Raw genomic sequence first — 22,227 nt, forward strand, 5'->3', positions numbered from 1 at the left:
ATATATATATATGTCTTTCTCACTTAGTGTATAGGTTACCCAAATTTCATCATTCATGAGTCATGACAATAATAAAGAATCAAATTCTAGTATTAGAGACTAGGAATAATCAAATCTCAAGCAACCCACATTGATCTCACGAGTTTCAGGAGCAGATGGTGATGAATAGACTTAACTATAATGATCGCAAATTGAAATTTGAATCCTAAACAGAACAATTGAAAAACTGAACATAACTTAAACCTCGGTCTCTCAATATGAGTAAATGGACCATAATACTAACTAAAACCTAACATCATAACCGGAATCAAATCAATATGTAAGCCTGTAAACGAACCAAACGTTCGTGAACTATTCATGAACCGTTCGACGGAAAGTTCGTTTATGTTCGTTTATTTAATAAACAAACGAACACGAACACATGTTCCGTTCGTTCATTTATGTTCACGAACGTTCGTTTATGTTCGTTTGTATCTTTTTATTTATGTTCGTTTGTGTATTAATAGAAAATAATTACTTATTATCTGGATGAGTAATCTAATTAAAGGTTTTTACATTTTTTAATTTGAGTTCATTTAAGTGTTTTCATTTACGTTCGTTTATGCTTGTTTGTGTTCACTTACATTTGTCATCTATGTTCATTTATATTCGTTTATCTTTGTTCAGTTATGTTCATTTAGATTATAAACAAATGGAAATAAATGAACACAAATGTTCATTTTTTTAAATAAACGAAAATGAATATAAATATTTGTTCGATTAAGTGTTCGTATTCGTTTAAAGTTAAATGAGCGAACAAGAACATACCCTTGTTTGGGTTTGTTTGATTTGTTTACAGACTTTTATTATTCACATTGATGAATACGTCGGTCTCAATTTCTAGGCTCTATTGATTTTTATTTGTGTTCGTGAACCGTTCGTGAACACATTCATTTCCTTAATAAACGAAAACGAACATAAAATCTTGTTCGGTAAGTGTTCGTGAACACATTATTTCCTTAACGGACGAACATGAACAAGACCTTGTTCGTGTTCGTTCGGTTCATTTACAGCCCTATCAATATGAGTAAAGTAATTGAAAAGCTGGCACCTATGTGAAACTGAAATGAATAAACTTTAACGTTTGGTATTCAGTCATTAACCACTTCTGCAAAAAGAATCGACCATTCAAAGCCAGTAAACACAAATTGTGGAATTTTTTAACCCAAAATTTCGGGCCATATGTATATAAAAAATCGGTTTGGATTGCACAAATTGGACCCTTACTTTATAGTTGGTAACAATAATCGAATGTGTTATGCTTGAACGAACGTTTAAGCATTAAATATATTACTTTTTTAATCATTAGCATCAAATCCATAATATGAACATACCATATGAACTTACGAAGTATCGGTGTAATTCTCTAATTTTTTTCTCTGTTATTTTAAGTCAAAAATCCATTTAATTTATATAACGTACGTTATTACAAATCCATGTGCTAAAATGAACAAAAATATCTCGGTATTATAATTATGACTTAATGAAAAAGAATAGGAAAAATCATGATTGTTTTTTGTTTAAAAGTAGGAAGAAGGTGTGACATGCCTCATCAAGCCGTATGAGTCATCATGTATAGGTCGGTATGGCTGTATACTTATCCACAACAGCGAGATATGGCCCCACTGGTAATAAGTATATTTCTTTTAAAATTTATATATCTTTAAACCATTATATATTTTTGAACGGTCAACGAATCCTCCAAATAAACTACTGGCTGAATTCAAATCAGGATATACTCGTCTTCCTATCAGGAGAAAATCCTCACCTAAGGACGGCTAAGGTCAACGCTCGTGAACATTCGCCCGAAGGCATGAATCACGAGTGCAAACGAGACGAGTTGCTCGCGAGCTACTCGAAATCAGCTCGTGAAAAGGCTTGATCAAGCCGAGCTTAATCGAGCTCGAGCCTAAAAGTGTGCTCGTTTAATAAACGAACTTGAGCTTCACTTATCGAGCTCGAGCTAACTCATGAACCTAAATAAGCCTGCCATTTATATAATTCTTTAATATATAGTTAATAATATTAATTAATATATATAATGTTATGAAAAATAACTAACATCTGTATGTATATATGTATGTATGTATATAATTACAAGTATAAAACAATTAATCAATAAACAGTAAACGAGCTGAGTCCGAACCTGAGAATCTACTCACAAGCTGAGCTCGATCTCGGGCTCTGCTCGACTCGTTTGCACAGCTAGGCGCGATGCATGCATTCTATTATAATAATCGAGGTCTGTTAAATTTATAACTCATAAATTTTTATCGCACCCTTTGTGAAATTATCAAATCTAGGTGTTCTTTATCTTTTAATGTGATACAAGAGGCCGGGATATTGTTGTATCACAAGTTAAAGAATTGAACGTGACAAGTAAAAAAGAGAAGGATGAGATGCGTTTTACACAACTTATTATGAGTTAACCGTGGGTACGTCCGATTATTTGCGTTCACTAGTTGAATTTTACAAGTTGGACTAAACCTCAAACATGACATGTTGAATTATAGATAAGAAGTAAAGTTAAATTATAGATAAAAATATATATTTTTTATAAGGCCATCCCATTTAGGATCCATTTATTACAACTTATTTACAACTTGATTAGAATCATATGCGACCCATCAACCCTGTTTGTAATTTGTGACCCCGTTTACAACGTGTTAACATGTTTGAGTTGTTTAAATAAATGAGGTGCAAGTGTCATTTCGAGTTACAAGATTCTAAATTTGTATGTGTTATGTTGATATTTTTACACAAATGAACATGTTTGGATAATCAGTTTAATCTGCTACTACTAAACCCCTGTTCTTTTATAGTATAATATAATTGTTCCACACTATTTAAAAATAACAGTTAATTTGTTCACATAATAATAATAATATCAATAATAATAATAAAATTTGGTGTCGCGTCTGTGAACGTTTTGGTGCATGTATTGGAGCTCTAGCGACTTGGTAGCTTTTGAAAAAAAAATTGTTGGTTGCTAAAAAAATTAAATTAAATAACTAAATAAAAGACGCATTCAAAACTATTAAGTGTTAAACTGCTAAAGTGTACATCAAGTCAACAACAAATTTACAACTATAGACCACTTGATTGGACTATTAATTTTCAATTTTACAAATATGCAAATAAAAAGTTTATAAATTAAAGACAGAATTACAATATTATCATTTATGTTTGTTATAAATTTCATCCGTTCTCCTTTATTTGTAAAATTGATATGTTTATCTTTTACGTTTATAAATCCGACAACGCTTGGCCTTTAACTCTAACCCAGTTAGTTTTTCTCCTTAACTCTAGTAATGTGTATTGTACATAATAGTAAATTAGCCATTTTATTAAAAAACATTTTAATAATTCAAATACATATAAAAAAACAGAATAAATATTTCTCTCTCAAATTCTCTCTCCCTACACTTACTGTGGATGTTATTATGTTAAGGGAGTTGGCTAGGTTGAATATTATTTATTTAAATTGATTGTATGACATTTTTATAAATATTGAAGAATAAATTATAAATTTTGTTTTTAAAAATAAAACGTATTTTTGTTTTAATCTTTTAATTAAATTTACTTTTAACTATTAAAATGTTTTTTTAAATAAATGGGCAAATTGACTAACTTGTCCTCATGTGCAATGCACATGACCAGAGTAAACAAGAAAAACTAACTGGGTTAGAGTAGAAAGGACAAGCGTTGTTGGATTTGTAAACGTAAATGATAAAACAGATCAATTTTAAAGATAAATGATAACGAGTGAAGTTTGGTACAAACATAAAGGATAATATCTGTAATTCTATCCAAAATTAAAACTACACGACTACCGGTTGTCAATTTTAATGTCATAAATAAATAACACATCCAAAATTATCAAAATAATAATAAAAATAAAACATGCATAACAATCATATCAACGCTAAATTCATCATTTTAATTTTTAACGCAACCCACTCTTAAACCTTTTTATTTCTTCGGTTTAACCATCTTGTTCCGCACCACCCAATTAATCTTCTTTTTGGCTCAAGAAACACCCTACAAAAAAATTTATCCTAATTTTCTATAGATTGGCCACAGCTTTTAAAGGGGAGTGAAATATATAAATATAAATTAACTTTCCGTCGAATATTTGATGAACAATTCATCAAACGTTCGGTCCACTTACATGACTATACAAAAAGTACTGTTGTGTAAATGCATCAATTGTTGGGGGGTACTTGGCTATTATTTTTTCCATAAAAACTTAAAAAGGTCTTCATATGGTGTATGTCTTTCATAGAGACATGGACGACTCGTTCAGAGAGGATGTCAGTATCTGTGGTGTTAGTCTCCCATTGGTTGCTTTCCTGCTTAGAAAGTACAACTCCATTATTTTTTTTACCTCAATTCGTACTAAAGAAAAAACATAAATAAAAAAACTACTAACAACATAAATTAAAGTGTCATCGTTTATTCGTTAAAGATATTTTTAGCAAGGTATTTTATAAAGTCATATAAGGTCTTGGGTTCAGATTCACAAAATAACGGAAATTCGTCTTCAAAAAAAATTATATAAAAACTATGAACTATTGTAAAATAGCATGTAAGTGAAACGTAAATAAGATCTGTAACCAGTTAAATGACATCCAAGTAATTTAGTAACTCTTTTATCAAATATTTACTTAAGTTTGATGGAGTTTTCATGAAATAAATTATACTTACTGATTGTCATAAAATATTGGTAGTTAGTAGTTTTAAGCAATTATTTTAAAAATATAAACAATGAGTTTTATTATAAGGATTTAACCAGTATGATATAGAATCATGTCGTTTTATACGTTGACAATGGTTTTGGTATTTAAACGTTTGAATATATAGAATCAGGATTTAGCAGTCGTTAGTGCTTCAAACGATAAACAAACGATAAACAGTATTTTAATTTGGGTGTTTAAACTTACAATTAACAAAATCAAACCATTTGAAGTGTCGTTTCAAATAAGTTTTACATCCAACAGGATGACTTTCTTATTTCTTATGATTAACATGCATGCTTAACTTGACTTCATTTTATATTATTAAAATTTAACCTAGCACCAAGGTAAATTTTCTTATGATGACAAAGACCACAACTCGCTTTTCTATAACTTTGGTTGAATGTTTGGGATAGAAAATGGGTATGATAAAGACAAGGCTACATCAACAAATAAAGTGCTAGTTGTTAATTTCTTTCTTGGGAATAGAGAGGCTTTCTAGGAAACATACATCGAAAGGGACTCATCTTTCACTTTCTTCTTCTTCAAGGGTCACTTTTGCAACTTTCAAGTTTCAACTTTGAACACTTACTTTGCCTGGGTCCTATTATGTATAATCCGAACACATCATGACAAATTTATTTATATGTAACGTAACTTTTGTTTTAGCCGTACTTAGTACAAACCTTTTACTATTTTTATCAATATTATCTTCAGGGATATATTATCGTACACCCTTTGGTTATCCACACATCCTACATACGATCGTATAGGGGCTATACGATCGTATGGAACCCCACGTTAAAGGGTGTGTGGGTAGGTCAAGGGTGTGTGAATAACCAATGCCTTATCTTAAACCATCACTGGATATGAACCTTGTTTCACATCAACTGTACGGATAATGAATGCTGGTTAATAGACCAAACAGGCTCTCTCATCCAACCGCCTAGTCTTTTTTCTTTTATTCATGAATTTTGAAATATTTACCTATTTTTTGTGTTCTAAATAAGCAATCACCATATCATTTCTAAACAATTTTATGTATGTAAATAAAGAATAAATATAAAAACAAGACATGCATAAATTTTGCTTTTTATTTGATTATTAATAAAATAAAAAAGCGGCATCAACACTAACGTATACATAAAAATAATAAAAATGTTGCATTTTTTTATTATACTTGTAGTATTGTTGTCATTATTATTAGGCTAGCTCTAAAAAATCAACCATCGACCACAAACACTTGTCCCATCCCCTTTATAATAATGGCCCGATCTTATGTATATAAATGTGAGGGTAGTTGGGGGCTCGAAATTGTCTTCTGTTATTTGAGCAACTTTTTATTTGTAATATTAGTTATATATAGGTTGGAAGCGGTGGTGTTCACTATGATTTGGGAAGTTATGGACTTGTAGGAAATGATATAGAGTTTAATGGGAGGTGACGAGGTCGTTTCCCATTGCAAAGATAGTGAGGACGATTAAGAAGGAGCCCTTTCAATTGAAACACAGACCCTTATGATGGTTTGAAGAGTCACCAGACCTTATAGTGACTATCTGAAAGGACACTAAGCGTTCAAGGTCTTTTCAGCATGTATCATTAGTGATTGATTTGTGGAGGGTTGCGACTTGAAAATGGGATATTGCCCTAGTATTTTTTAGGATATAAACAAAGCATAAATGAAATATCCGTCATTTGAACTGCTGGAATCTAAAATATTTGCATTTCATGTCAACACTTTCAAATAAATGAACTACACTATGAACTAAACCCGAAATGTTTAATTTTCAATTATTATATGTTTATATTTTTATAATACAGAATGGTTCCTGTCATTTGAAACAACGGAACATAGGAAAACCATCCAACTCAGCAAACAAGTGGCGACACCAACTGCAAACCCTCGTCTAGGGCTGTTCAAAAAGCCCACGACTCATAGCTCACTCGACAAAAGTTTGAATAAAACTAGCTAATAAAACTTGATTCAAAACTACGTGAGCCGAGGTGACTCATTTTTGTAAACGATCCAAGCTCACCCAAGTTCGGCTCGGGGCATGGCTCGATTAACTTAAAGCTTGAGCTCAAGCCAAACCGAGCTGCGTCGTTTAGTTTTGAGCACGGGCTCGAACCCACTCTGGCAAAGCCCTATTGAAGATGACACTAAAGAATTTAAAGTAGACTAGAAGCCCAAGTTTAACTTAGCCCAAACTAATTTCATAGCCCAACCCAAACAGTAACGTACAAGTCAAACTTCATCAAGTCAACACCCCCAAATCCAACCCACCAACTGTTTATTACCAGACGCAAACCAAACCCTTTCAAACCAACCAACATATTCTCGATCCATTTTCTCTCTCCTCAACCCATTGGTAGTCAAATCATTCAATCACAAACACAAACACAAACACCCTAAGATCTAGTAATCCCATCATCCAATCGATCTGTAAGTGTACCATTTAACTCTATTCATATTCACTCATTAATCTTTGAATAATTTGAATCGATAATGGGTAGCACCTACACCCCAATCCCCAAAGCCTCATTCGTCGAATTACAATTCCAAGATCAAAACCCTAAATTTCAAAACCCAGATGACCCAGATGAAATTGATCAAGATTTCGATCATATCCCACTTGTAATCGTCCCAAAACAGCCTTCAAGCTCGGGGCTTTACGGCGCCGTGTTTAATCTAGCCACATCGGTGATTGGCGCCGGAATCATGGCACTTCCGGCCACCATGAAAGTGTTGGGGTTAATCGTCGGGGTTGTTTTAATATTGTTAATGGGGGTATTATCGGAAATTAGTGTTGAGTTTTTAGTAAGATTTGCTGTTCAATGCAAAGCGAATTCCTACGGGGAGGTTGTCGAAGAGGCGTTAGGGAAGCCCGCGAGGATATTATCGGAAATTTCGATTATTATTAACAATGCGGGTGTTTTGGTGGTGTATTTGATTATTATTGGGGATGTTATGTCGGGTTCGCTTCGACATATTGGGGTTTTCGATCAGTTGTTGGGGAACGGGTTTTGGGATCATAGGAAGGTGGTTATTTTGATTGTGGTGGTTGTTTGTTTGGTTCCGTTGTGTGTGTTGGATAAGATCGATTCGTTGAGTACAACTTCGGCTGTTTTGGTTGGGTTGGCGGTCGTGTTTGTGATCGTTGCGTTTGTTGTTGCGTTTGTTAAGCTTGTGGAAGGTAAGATTGAGCCGCCTCGGTTGACTCCGGATTTTGGGTCGAGACAGGCGGTTTTGGATTTGTTGGTTGTGATTCCGATAATGTCGAACGCATATGTTTGTCATTTTAACGTGCAGCCGATTTATAACGAGTTGGAAGACCATTCGGTTAAGAAAATGAATAAAGTGGGACGTATGACGACGGTTCTATGTGTGATGATATACGCCTCGACTGCGGTTGCTGGCTACCTTTTATTTGGGGAGGACACTGAGTCGGATGTTTTGACGAACTTCGATAAACCTCTCGGTATTCGGTTTAGTACGGCTTTAACGTACATTGTTCGTGTTGGATATGTGCTTCATTTGGTTCTCGTGTTTCCCGTTATTCATTTTTCGTTACGACAAACGGTTGATGAGTTGGTTTTTAACGGGGCGGGCCCGTTAACGGAGAGTAGAAAAAGGTGTTTAGGGTTAACTTTTGTGCTTTTGGCACTTGTGTAATTGGGATCCACGATGATCCCGAGTATTTGGACTGCTTTTAAGTTCACGGGTGCAACCACAGCTGTGTCGTTAGGGTTCACGTTCCCGGCTCTTATTGCGCTTCGTTTGTGTAGCCAGGGTCCGGGTTTGATTAGCCATGAGCGGTTTTTGGCTTGGTTAATGTTGAATTTAGCGGTCATTGTTTCGGTTGTTGGAGTTATTGGCAATGTTTATAGCATGCAGAGTAAATCCTGAGTGAGTTGTTTTGGAGGTTAGTATAGATACAAATATTGTAACATCAATATATGATTTATCACATTTTTTGGATTAATTTTTGTTGTGTAGTGATTAACCTTACTACTCTTAAAGTCTTAATATGATCATAAAGTGCCTTAATATCAGTATTGTTATTACCCACCAGGAATTTTTCCCTTGTTACGATATTGTATATTATGTTTATATTTCAAATAAATTTACAGTCATCATAAAGTTAACAGTATTTGTAATGTGTGAAGATTTTATTGCTGTTTGAATAATTTATTATATATAATAATTTTAACTTTTCACTATTAAACTTTACGGTGTCACTAAAATCACACCCATAGTCATGGCAGGATATGAGGAGAATATGATGAGAAAAGCGTTTCGTATAAATCGCATTCTAAAAAAATAACTAATTGTAAAGAATTAAGTTATAAAATTTTCAACTTAATAGATTAAATATTCACAAGATAAATTAATGTGTCAAAAACTACACAACTAGTTTTGAACTTTCTTTTGTATGAGTCTAATGGGGGTGGGGGCGGTTTAAAAACCATAAGTTGCAACCATCAATCATGACGTGTCATATCACCCCACCACTTTCCATCACTGGTGATGGAATTTTGGTGAGGGTGGTGTGATGAATTTTTTTTTTATTTTTTTATTTTTTTTACAACAAATACTAAAACAAGATTAAATTAAATAAAAAATAAAACAAGATTAAATAAATATTACAAAGATAAATAAATTTAAAAAACCAACAAAAGAAAAAACCTACGACGCTTCCCAATCCCACTTCTCGCATAGCTCGCGTTTGCGTTGAAGTAGGATCGATCTAAAGGGTTCGTTAAGATGTTCGTGCGGTTGTACGATGAATGTTAAATCGGCGGTTTTTTTGTTTTCATTCAAATGGTTGATATACGCCTCGTCACGTTTTAATTTTGAAGCAAGAGCTAGTTGCTTTCGCTCCTTCGTCTCGACCATTTCCGCCAACTTAGCCGACTTGTATTCGTTGAAGTCCTCGGCCACCGTTTCCTTTCCTAATCTTGACGATTCCCCGTGTTTCTTGCGATGCGGCCGTGTGGGTGTGGGTGTGTATTCGTCGGGATCGTCTCTGGGTTGATCGTTCAAGTTCATGTTCGGCGTGTTGCTTGACAAGCCGTCGGTAGACGTTGTGTAGTTCCCGGAATCAGAAGTTTTTGATCTTTTTGAAGAAGATCCTTTTTTCCTTGGAGCCGTCGGTCCATCCATGTAGAACACGGGAACCGGTTCCCACTTTGGGTGGTGTCTTGCAATCTCCCACACATCCAAGTGGGGAAAAGATTTATGTCGGAAAATCTTGATAAAATTGCTCAAGGCGTTCTTTATGATAGTCGCCTCGCTCGCTCCGCTTTGTGGAGCTCGGCTCTACAAAACATTTCGAAAAATATATATATATCAAAATTGTAAAAATAAAGTAATAAATTATAAAAAAAAATTTAACTAATAAATTTAAAAAAATAATTACCAATTGGATGTAGCAAGCATTAAATTTTAACATTTTTCTATTCAAATATCCCCACTTGGAAGTCGTTTTATCAATGTTTCGATCGGTTGCACCGGGAAGTTTTTCGAAATGTGCAATAACACGTCTCCATAACAACTATCGTTTTTGTTGGTTTCCGTGTTTTTTTGTTTCGGAGGCGTGTAAATAAGCCTTGGTCAAGGCGACCTCCTCCGCGGACAACCAAGGTCTACGGACGATGCCATCCTCCTCCGCGGGTTCATCTTCATCCATATCGTCGTCTTCATCACGAAAAGCACGTGCAAATTGATGTATAACATTGTTATCCTCTGAAAGATCGACGGACGTTTGTGACGGTTGAGATTGAAACGTTTCAAAAGGATTATTTTGAAATATTTGGCTAGAAAAAGGTGGAATAAACGGTTGGTTTTGATACGGTGTCGATCAAAACGGTGAATTAAATGTTTGAGATTGAAATGGTTGGTTTTGGAACGGTTGTGGCTGAAAAGGTTGTTGTTGGAATGGTTGGGTTGTGTCGGGTTCATCTTGTAAACGGAATCTCACCGGCTCGCCAAGATTTTGTCTAACCTTTGGTCGGGATTGGGTTTTCTTTGAACCTGAGCCACGTTTCATTGAACCCTCCATTTGTGTGATGTTAGAATGTTGTTTGTAGTAGAGGATTTGAGTTAGATTTGAAGATGGATTTGATTATATTTATATAGGTTAATTAAGTTTTTTTTTATCTCCTATCAACGGTCACATTAACGGTTGAATTGAGTGCGTGATGGCCATCACGGCCGGCCCCCCATCACGCGTGATGGGAGGACCGGCGGCGGTGTTCCCGTGACCATCACGCGTGATGGCCACGCTATAACGGACCACCCCCACTTCCTTATATGGACCATGAACCAAACATTGCCTAGAATCTACATAGTTGGCCTAATGGTCTGAGCTTATATTTGTAGATTCGTATTTTGGGCCGTTTATAACGCCATTAGTTTTTTTGGGTCTACGGGGTTATGCTTTCTTGGACTATTTGCGGTTAAAGGTATGTTTGAGAGTTGGGCTGAGTTTTAAATCCATTTGTACAGGGCCCAACTTAAAATTTCATTGGGTTGAGCTTAGAAAAGCCTATATGTGTGTCTTGATGTTGTAAACTTGTAGTTTGTTTTTTGTTTTGTTGGCTAGTCGGGATTTTTTAGTGTCTTTTCTTTTGTAAATTCTTAGGGGGTGTTTGGTACAGAGAATGGAAATGGAGAGAAAATAGAAATGGAACTGGAATTGTAGAGAAAGAGAATTGGTATGGAGAATGAGAATCGTTTCTCTTGTTTGGTACACGAGAAAATAAACAGAGAACTCTACCATACCCAACCCCACCTCCACCCAACCTGACACCACTTACCACTGCAGCCCCACCACCACAGCCCCACCACCACCAGCACCACCACCACAGCCCCACCACCACCACCAGCCCCACACCACCAGCACCACCACCACAGCCCTTTCTTCAACCACAGCCCACCACCACCGGCTGCCGCCACCAAACCCCCTTCTTCAACCATAGTACACAAGAAATTAAAAAGATTCAAATTTTTGGAACATAAGATATAGAAAAAGGAGGCTCAGATCTGTCATCACTGCCTCTTTGGAGATTTTGTGGTGGTGGTTGTGGTGACGATGATGATGATGATAATCAGAAGCCACCTGCAACCACCGCCGATTTCCACCACCACTGTCACCCACCTGCGACCACAATCACCCGACCATCTGAAAACCCTAACCTACCACGAACCACCACTTGAAACCCTAATCTCCGTTCACCCGTACCACCTGCAACCTACAACCGGTTACCATCTCTGTGTTCACCACTGCGAACGGCGGAGACGGGGTGGCGGTTGCAGACTTGGAGACGAGGTGTCGGTTGCAGACTTGGAGACGAGGTGGCCGCCGGAGACGGGGTGGTGGCCGGAGACGAGGTGGTGACATGTTATGAGGAGGCTGCTGAGAAATGGATTTCTCTTTGTTTTAAAGAGAAATGGAATTCTCTAGTTTTAGAGAAATAGAAAGAGAAATAGAAATGAAAAGTGGAAAACAAACAAAAGAAATATTTTTAATTCCATTTCTCCCCAATCAAATCCCACTACCAAACTAGGGATGGCAACGGGGCGGTTTCGGGGCGGGGAATGCCAATCCCATACCCGCCCCGGTTTATAAAACCCATTACCAAAACCGTCTAAAAACCCGCGGGGACTAAACGGGGAATCCCCGATGAAAACCGCGGGTATTCGGGGAACCCGTCTAGCATAAATGGTTTTTAAACGGGCTAAATTCCCCGTGGGGATCCCCATTTAACCGTCGGGTTCACCGTTTAAAACCCGATTGTAAGAAAATGATACAAAATTACAATACAATATTAATACACAAAAAGTTCAATATCCAAACACATTACACATACAAAAGACATTATTAATACATAAAAATGTTTATTTCTCCCATCACAACGGAAATTAACTTCATGATTGATCCTTCTTACACGTCCATACCGCACCCATTCAACCATTCAAACACTTGTCACGCCGGATTGCTATGATAATCAAACATTAACATATTAATTGGAAACTATATAAGAATCAATGTTAAACCATATTAAAATGTAAACGATAAACCATATATATATGTATTACCTCAATACCATCGTCACAATCATATTCAATAGTTTGGCAATATGCCTCGGATTCTTCTGAACAAGTTGCTATATTCATATCACAAAAGTCAAAAGTTTATATAGTAGCTAAGTTAAAAATAAAAAATAAAATGTTTGTTTACCTTTGATTTCATTCAACAACCAACTTTGGGCGCACATTAACGCTTCCAATGTTTTTGGATGAAGACGGCTACGATGTGGACTTACCAATCTACCACTTGTACTAAAAGCGGACTCGGAAGCAACGGTAGATATTGGAATCGCCAATATATCTCGAGCAATCTTTTGCAACCTTGGGTACTTGACACCATTTGTTTTCCACCAAGCTAAAAGGTCAATCTCAGTTTCTTTTATCCAAACTTTCTCTTGTAGATACAAATCAAGCTCCGTTGTGACACCTAATATATAAATAAAGTTAATACAATTAATGAATAAAGTTAAATTAATGTAAATAATAAGTCATACCCGAATGATTATCCTCTTCAACGAATGTGAAGTATTCGTTGAAAAATCTTCCACCCCCCGCATTGTTTTGACTTGATCTCACACCATCATCCCGTGAAGTTCCTTGACTGTAACTTTCATAATCTTGAAACAACCTATATACAAGCTCCTTAAGTTTTATTATCGCACTCTCCGACTTTTCAGAACCATATATCTTTGGAAAAGCAAACTCCATTGCTTTCAATTTGTAACGAGGATCCAAAACTGCTGCTACTCCCATTACCCCATGAATAACCGACCAATATTTATCAAACTTAACAATCATCTTCTCTGCCATCATCTTGATCATAGGGTCTCGATCTTCTTTCCATATACCCAAATAAGATTTAATTTCACATATTGATGGAAAAAAGACATTCGCTGTCGGATATTTAGTACCCGAGAACATCAAAGTCAGCTCATAAAACAAACTCAACTTATCACAAATGCTTGAACCTAATTCCCAATCTCTTTCAGTTGGCAAAGTTTTATATTGGGTTTCTCTTTGCTTTAAACGTTTGAAAACTTCCTTGTAAAGAATAGCGACTTTCAACATTAGATATGTCGAATTCCAACGTGTTTTGCAATCAAGAGGTAACTTTTTTGAACAATCTATTGCTAAATGACGAGCAGCTTCCTCAAACTTTTCTACTCTTTTTTGTGTTCCCGTCCAAAAAGCAACACTCTCTCTAATTCTTTCGATTCCTTCACCAATGACAGATAAACCATCTTGAACTATTAAGTTCAATATGTGCGCACAACATCGCATATGAAACAACTCCCCACCTAGAATCAAAGAGCTTAAAGACAACTTATCCAATAAATAGTGAATCATTAAATCATTAGTGCTGCAATTATCAACTGTTACTGTTGATATCTTTCTATCAATATTCCAATCACACATTGATTGATATAACACCTCAACAAGAACTTCAGCAGTATGTGGAGAAGGTACATAAATAAACCTAGTAAAAGCACATTTGATAAAACATTCAACATATTAAAGTGGCAATTAATAAAACAAATTTTGAAGTATACCTCATTATTCGGCTTTGCATTTCCCATTTCTCGTCAATTAGATGTGCGGTAATTGACATGAAACCTTTCTTTTGATTACCTGATGTCCACATATCCGTGGTAATTGCAATCCGGCTTTGATTTTTCTCCAAGATCCTTTAATAAATCAAAGATATAAATTAAAAGGCAATTAAGTAATAACTAATTATATTAAAACCAAATAATTAATGAAACATACCCCATTGTCTTTTCTTTTTGAAAGTCATAAATCTTCAAAATATCACTCTTTAAGGTATTTCGTGATGGAACCTTAAATAAAGGTTGTAGTCCGGTCACAAACTTTCTAAATTTATGATGTTCAACAATCACAAGAGGATATTCATGAACAATAACCATCTCGGCTAGATCTTTCCTTGACTTGTCGGGATCAAAGTTTAAACAAGTTAGATTTGTTTGTCCGTCGGTTGTTTTTTGTCCCATCCCCAATACTTGTTGACGTATATCTCTTTGGTTTCGTTTTGGACAAAATTTGTTATAATGATCAAGTAAGTGGCGTGTTCCATTCTCACTCTTAGCTCCTAATTTTCTCTTGCAATAGTGGCACTCCGCCTTGTCTTCACCATTGATCGTCATCTTCTCGAAGTGGTTCCATACAATTGACGTAAGTTTTCGCTTCCTAGAACCCATGTTGCTATCATCATTTTGGGTTGGGGTTTGGGTTTGCTCTCCTGTGGTTGTGTGTGATGGACCTTCATTGCTTGTATTTGGTGAAGATTGGTTCATACAGTTATTGCTATCGGCTTGTGAGTTATCACCCGGAGATGTTTGTGGTTGTTGTGTGTGTCCTTCCATAAATCCTACGAATAATTATGAAAATGAAAATGTTCTTAGCATCGCAATCAAAACACAAAGCATGCTTCACAACAGTCAATGCACTTAATACAATACACTTATACACAAGCATGCTTCACAACAGTCAATGCACTTAATACAATACACAAGCATGCTTCACAACAGTCAATGCACTTAATACAATACACAAAGCATAACTTACAACCGTCAATGATCTAATAGAATGAACAATGAGTTAGTGAGTGTTGACCTCAGTTAACAAATAACTATATATGTATTCAGTTCAAGAATCTTGTTAACTAAATCTATCAAACAAAGTTTGAATCTATCAAAACTAAATCTATCAAAAATAGATTGAATCTATCAAACTAAATCTATCAAACAAAGTTTGAATCTATCAAAAACAGAAACTAAATATATCAAAATAGATTTTGAAACCACTACTCACTGGGCTGTGGAGATGCGCGGCGGTGGCGAGTCAGGCGAGTCCGGCGAGATGCGCGGCGGCGACTGCAGAATAGGGAACGGGCTGTGCCTACTCACTGCAGAATGGCGAGTCCGGCGACTGCAGAATGGGGAACGGCGACTGCAGAATGGCGAGTCGGGCTGTGAGATCAGAGATGCGCGGCGGCGTGCGGGCGGGAGGTTGTTCTAGGGTTAGGGTAAATGGCCAAATGGGAAAGTAGGAAACTGGTTTTAAACGGGTATACGGGAAAATGGGTTAGGCAGCCTTATTGGGAAAATAAATAATAAATAATATATTATATATAAATATAAAAATTATATTTAATTAAACGGGTTTTAAACGGGTATACGGGGCGGGTATACGGGGCGGGTACAGGCTATACCATACCCGCCCCGAACCCGATTAACTTAAACGGGAAACCCCGAACCCGGACCCGTCCCCGATTAAGTGTCCCCGAACCCGCCCCGTTCGGGGCGGGTTTCGGTTTTCCCCATCGGGTTTGGTTTTTTTTGCCATCCCTATACCAAACATCCCCTTAATTCTTTGCTAATAGATACTGTTACTATGCTCTTTCCCTGTCATAAAGAGTTCAAGATATTAATAGCCATAAATTTACATCACTAAGAGCATTCTCAATTCGTTCCCTAAAATTTTGTGAGTAGGATTTGTAAATTATATGGTATGGTTATGAGTGATTGTGAGCAGAAGAGAGAAAATTTATATGGGAAAGTTAAATTTGAGGTTTTACTATAGATACTGTATAATTTTTTAATATTTTCCTAAAGTAGTTGTGAGTGAAAGAGAGAAAATATGATGATAAAGGTATAAAAAAATATTATTTAATTAAACAGGAGAGACAAAAGACAGTGTTTTTTAGTGTAATTATATGATATATATGGATATAGGATTGGGAATGGACTTGGAATGCTCTAACAAAAAAAAAACAACCATTGGGCTTAATAAGATTCGCCCATGGACTGAGTGAAAATATATATTAGTGGATACCCAGCATTATAAAAAGACAACAGAAAAATATAGTCGATTTAAAGTACTCCAATAGGTGGAATATGATTTAAGATGATGCATATACTTGGTGATGAAAATAGAGATGGTGTAACCAACCTAGCAGAACAAATAGTTTTAGAATCTACTCACACCCTAACATCTTTATCCTTATTGCCACAAAAAATGGCTAGAATCAAAACCGCCCATGTGCTTTTACCTATAACTTTCCTTTGTGTCCATGAGTCCTCCTGGAATCAACCATCTCAATAATAAAATAGTAAAGTCTAGCATTTCAAATTAGATTCTATTTTTTAAGAAAATTATATTAACTCCCACAAATTTCAAAAGTGACTATCTTTTAAGAATTCTTTATTCAAATGACCAAAGCAAAACAGTAAGCTACTCTTTTAACAAATCTTATAAATTCTAATCGGTACAAAAACCTGGATATTACGATGAAAATAACCAAACAGAAACGATGTGAACATAACAACAAAAAGCATAGTATGAGGCCCCAAACAAGCAAGTGTGTTGGAATATTATTGGGTAGAAGAAAAGTGAGGTCTATTATTGTTTGTCTAGCTACTCTAGGGGACTTGTTGATTCCCTGAACCCTGCCACGAGACATGGGCTACACTGCCACATGTCTTCTAAATTGTGGTCAACTTTACCTCCCCTAGGTGCCATCAAAATAAGCCATTTAATAATAATAATAATAATAGAATCTTTTGAGTCTATCAACGAATTGTGTTCATGGGTAGAAAACCAGACATGCATGTTGGACCGAAAGGTTAAAGTTCATTGTGGCATGTGTGGACTGGATGGAAAGTATAGGTCGGTTTTTGAGTGGGCTAGTTTAATCTAGGACTTGAAGAAATATAGGAGTCGCAAAGTTTGAACACATGCTTTCCCACTAGGCTACAACTTATTGGACTAGTTTAATACACGTCCTTGATTAATTTTGTTTGACGTCTTAGCAGTTAAAAGAGTTTAGTTGATAACAAACAAACAAACAAACACAATAGAACCAATCACAACACACAATTTGAAACTGTAATAAGTTGATTAATTGATAATAACGAATATCACTGTTTTGTGCATGAGGGTGTTTTTTACAGTCATGGCTTTAAGCGTGGGAAAGAATCTCACACTGTTATGCATAAAGTGCTGGGTAACACTATGTACATTAGATCGCGAAGTAATCTGGCCCCAAACGACCCTTGCATAAAACATCAGAGCTAAGTCAAAGTGTTAAACACCTAATACGCCTTTAAGTTATTTATTGTTTTGATTACAGCTTCTAAGCTAGAAATTTAGAGCTAGGATATCTCTTATCATATAAAAAATTAATTATAAATAATATCAATATTAAAAGATAGAGAAAATTACTGTTTGCGTCCATGTGGTTTTAGGACGGAGACACAACGAGTCCCCGAAATTTTTTTTGAACTGGTTGAGTCTCCGTGGTTTCAAAAACGAACAATTTGAGTCCATGTGGTTTCAGTAAAATGAAAGTTTTACCCTAAAAGTTAAGTAACAGTAGGGACTCAAATGGTTTGTTTCTGAAACCACATGGACTCAACCAGTTCAAAATTTTTTCGAGAACTCATTGTGCCTCGACCTTAAAACCACAATGACTCAAACGGTAATCCGGTCAGTAACAGCATATCCAAACAAAGATATACAAACTTGTTGATAGAAAGACTGTCTTAGTCAATTTTGTAAACAACCCTTTTATCTACAACTCAATACAACTTAATGGTGTTAATATACTAGTTTATTATGCCACTTGCGAGGTGGAGGGGTCTAAGATGTGTGATTTTGTTAGTTGTTAAAATAATTGTATAATGGCTAATTTATCATTTTAATAATCCATCTACAAAAATCAGTTAATAAACACCAAATTATCATAAACATGGTGATAAGAAAAGTCCCTAAAGATAACATAATTAAACCACCACATGTAATCCACAATAATTAATCATTTGATTAGTCTATTAGTTTCCACTTTTCAAACATTAACCGACTAATCCACCAAACGAACATTACAAAGACACATGTCACACACTTTATTACACGATCCCAAGTGAAAAAAGACTTTCAATCTTTCATGTAGCTTCAAATCTTCAATAATATGAAGTAACATAACCAGGTTATATCAGTATATTCCATTAGTAGCAAAATCATTAATAAAGTCTGATAGGTCGGATGGAAGCAAACCTTACCTTTATTTCAGGGTTAATTTTACCTATTTAAAAAAAAAAGAACTAAAATTTTTATTTGACAAAAAAACAAAAAAAAAAATCTACAAAATTGATTCTAACTTCTAACTAAGCTAGACACCTTCCACTACGATAGACGCCTTTTAAAAAACTAATCGTCGGCTTTCGACATAACAGAAAGCCGACTGGGTCGCGGCTGGAAATCACTCCGTCGTCTCTGCTGATGCGACGACGGACGAATCAAAGCCGCCAACGCTCGTTTCACCAGATCACCTTCCACCGTCCCGATCCTCACAAGCGAATTCGTCATCGCAGATCTCCGAGCATGCAACCTATGCGACCGATACACCGTATTATCCTCTCCACCGTCACTACTCCGATTACTCAAATTCTTATGCAAACTACACCGGAACGATCCAGGATGCGTCGTCGGCGAACACAAACACGTCTTCTTCGATCCATGAATCCACGGCACCTTACTGTTATTATTATTCCGATCACAATTCCTGTTTGTGTTTGTTGATGACGTGGACGTAACTGTACGGCCTGGAGACGTGTGACGGTTATGGCGATCGATTGAAAACCGGACTGACGGAGATGATGACGTGTAACCGCCGCGAAGGCTGATTCTCGACGGCGACGTCGATCTCGCCGGAGAAGAGAAGGTGGACATGGAGGATGATGAGATTGTGGAAGAACAGAACCTGCCGGACGGCGAAATTGACCGTGGAAAGGTGGTCCGGCTGACGGTTGATCCACCGGACTTGTGTTTCTCCGATGAATTCATCGGAATTTGATTGATGAATTTAACGAATTGGTGAAATTAGGGTTTGAGTTTTGAAATTGGCAAACATTGGGTAACGGAAAGTATGGTTTATATAGGGGTAAGAGGTAATGGCAAAAGTGTAATTAGTTGGGTTACCAGGGTTAACTATAACATTCCGGCCGTTAGTTAAAGGAAACAACGGCTTTCGAAGGTGGGTCCCGGTGGGTGGGTGGGTTAAGCTATGGGCGGTGCGAGGTTTTTGTAGTCACGCGCTTATGGGGTTGTGGTGTGTACGTGGTAAGGAAAGTGGCGCGTGGGGTATTACTTGAAGTGAGTGAAAGTGGGGGTCGGTTTGGTTGAAACGGCTTTGGCGCGAAAGTTGGCACCTGTTATTCAGATGAGTGAGAGTTCTTGTGGTAGAGACAGGTGTCGCTATAAATAGATTTCTAAATCGAGAAAAAAAAATCTAGCTTTATGAAATTTAGAATTTTTAATAATATATCACAAATTACGAGAAGTCGTGTTTAAAAACGAAATAAAGTCTTACTATTCGGGGTAAACCAATGGCGTATGGCTACTTCATACACACATGATTGTAGACAATGTTGGGTAGCTCAAACATATCATCTCCTATTCTGGGAAAAACCTGGTTCATTATGGTAAAACCTGGTTGGGATCAGATTTAAACTTTAGAGCTTGCAGCCTTAAGCCCAAACCTCCACTTCTCCACCGATGCTAGTTGAGCAAAAGCTAATTGGCGAGTATGTTGAAATATATATGTTTCAATTTAATATCAAACAAATGTTATATGATTTTTCTCTAATAGTCTGTTCAACAAGTCGTGCATAGTAATTTTCGACCACTATGGCTAAAACTTTGTTTTTAGTAGGATTAAGTTCAAAAGAGAGTTGCAGCGTAACTTGTTGCCAGTTTACCTTTAATATTTAAAAAGAAGTTGCGATGTAACTTGTTGCCAGTTTACCTCTCATTTTATTGTAATTGATCGGACGTTCTTTTTATATATAACATTTAAGAAAAGTAAAGAGAAAGAAGTCAAGAACCACATGAAAAAAAATCAATTCAATTCAGTGGTTGTTTATTTGGTTAGGTCCTAATGGGCTTGTAGTTGGGCCGGTAGCTCTTGGAGAGTTGGAGCTGTGAAAACTTTGTGGCTCAGACCGAGATTCATTTTTTGATGGGTTGTGCATTTGTGAGGGTCCTTTTATTTATTTATTTATTTATTTTTTGATATAAGAGTGAAGACGAGTATTTTTGAACGACTCACATATTTTCATTCTCTTGTATCTCTCAACTGTCGTATCACTGATTCACTGTTACGGTTTCTTGTTAATTTTCACTTCTAAATTAAGAGATTTGTTGCTGATCATAACATCTAGGATCTGCTTATGTTGTGATTCATAATTTATGTGACAAATTCTAGACTATATTGAGAGTTCTCATGATTGTGTATTGTTCTTTATATGGTACTCAATTGGATATTCGAAGTTGTTATTGGACCTGATAAAGAAGTGATTACATTATTGCTACGTATCAAATTGGTAATTAAAGAGTAAGAGCGAGAGAGAAGAACACAGAAGAAGGGAGATAGCTCTCAAAATCATTCGCTACCATTCTCATTCACAACACTGCTTATGTATATTAAATGAAAATATTACAATTATAACCCTCCTATTAAATATTTATAGTTTGGTCCCTCTACTATTTACTACCTAACAATTATGGGTTTGTGACAACACGAAAACATTCGTCTCACTCGCGACAAGTGAAAGTTGGCATCTTTCTGAAAACCTTCTCTTTATCCTCTGGATTGATGTATGGTTTGTCTACATCTTACGTTTCTCAGACCATAGCAATAACTTTCTATGTGTTAGATTTTACAATCCCAATAATCATGGCTAGTCAAAGTTGGAGATATTCTCTTCATAAGTTATGCCTTACATATAATTGTAATTAAATTATTCCTAGAATTAACTTCCAATTCTTGTATATATATATGTCTTATTGTAATAGACAAAGTGTGTTTGATTATACTCCTCTAATATTGTGATTGTTTATCATCCTTTCAAAATCATTCTAAACTTATTATGGTATTAGAGCCTAAAGTGCTCCCATGAGCTCTTTCCGATCCCAACTTCCGGCATCGACTTTCCCACCCGCTGAAATAATTAACTTGCTGCCGTCTCAAATTTCTCAATCAGACTTACGTCCACCAATTTCCCCGTGTGATGACGTTAAGTTCTTGCTACTCTCATCTGGTTCGATCTCGACAAATATGTCGACAAATCAATCAAACCTCCATTCCAATTTCTCAATGGCGATGCATTGTTTCGTCAACCCAAGGTTCCCCCCCTCCACCACTAAAACAATTTCCGACGACGCATTGTTCTTTCGACCTATTGTTCCCTTCCACCACTAAAATATTTTCCGACGACGCATTGTTCCGTCGACCCACTGTTCCCTTCCACCACTAAAATATTTTCCAACAACGCACTGATCCGT

The 22,227-nt window shown here is 36.2% G+C and overlaps 2 protein-coding genes and 1 pseudogene across 2 annotated transcripts; 1 reads left to right on the forward strand and 2 right to left on the reverse strand.

Moving 5' to 3' along the window:
• Nucleotides 1-7,273: 7,273 nt before the first annotated feature.
• On the forward strand, nt 7,274-8,736 carry LOC143545926 (amino acid transporter AVT6E pseudogene; annotated as a pseudogene).
• Nucleotides 8,737-9,462: 726 nt separating this feature from the next.
• Nucleotides 9,463-15,083, reverse strand: LOC143545903 (zinc finger BED domain-containing protein RICESLEEPER 2-like). Its single transcript, XM_077037691.1, has 5 exons — nt 14,635-15,083; nt 14,418-14,552; nt 13,362-14,344; nt 13,104-13,294; nt 9,463-10,095 (listed from the first exon to the last, which is right to left on the reverse strand). Exons 1-5 carry the CDS (start codon nt 15,081-15,083, stop codon nt 9,463-9,465), a joined length of 2,391 nt encoding a protein of 796 aa, XP_076893806.1.
• Nucleotides 15,084-19,089: 4,006 nt separating this feature from the next.
• Nucleotides 19,090-19,733, reverse strand: LOC143545927 (uncharacterized). The gene has a single exon (XM_077037701.1). It carries the CDS (start codon nt 19,726-19,728, stop codon nt 19,093-19,095), a length of 636 nt encoding a protein of 211 aa, XP_076893816.1. The 5' UTR covers nt 19,729-19,733; the 3' UTR covers nt 19,090-19,092.
• Nucleotides 19,734-22,227: the final 2,494 nt, after the last annotated feature.

Source organism: Bidens hawaiensis, unplaced genomic scaffold (assembly GCF_021521415.1).
Source record: "Bidens hawaiensis isolate Kalapana, Puna unplaced genomic scaffold, B.hawaiensis_p1.1 tig00014098_1, whole genome shotgun sequence".
Lineage (NCBI taxonomy): Eukaryota > Viridiplantae > Streptophyta > Magnoliopsida > Asterales > Asteraceae > Bidens > Bidens hawaiensis.

Bases quoted from the DNA above. Each gene is read 5' to 3' on its own strand.
- LOC143545903 (XM_077037691.1), bottom strand. From the start codon at position 15,083: ATGGGTTCTAGGAAGCGAAAACTTACGTCAATTGTATGGAACCACTTC. The intron at 13,295-13,361 runs GTATGACTTATT...TTTATATATTAG, and splicing joins TGAAGAGGATAATCATTCGG to GTGTCACAACGGAGCTTGAT. The intron at 10,096-13,103 runs GTAAGTCCACAT...AATGTTTTGTAG, and splicing joins TTAGTACAAGTGGTAGATTG to AGCCGAGCTCCACAAAGCGG.
- LOC143545927 (XM_077037701.1), bottom strand. From the start codon at position 19,728: ATGAATTCATCGGAGAAACACAAGTCCGGTGGATCAACCGTCAGCCGG.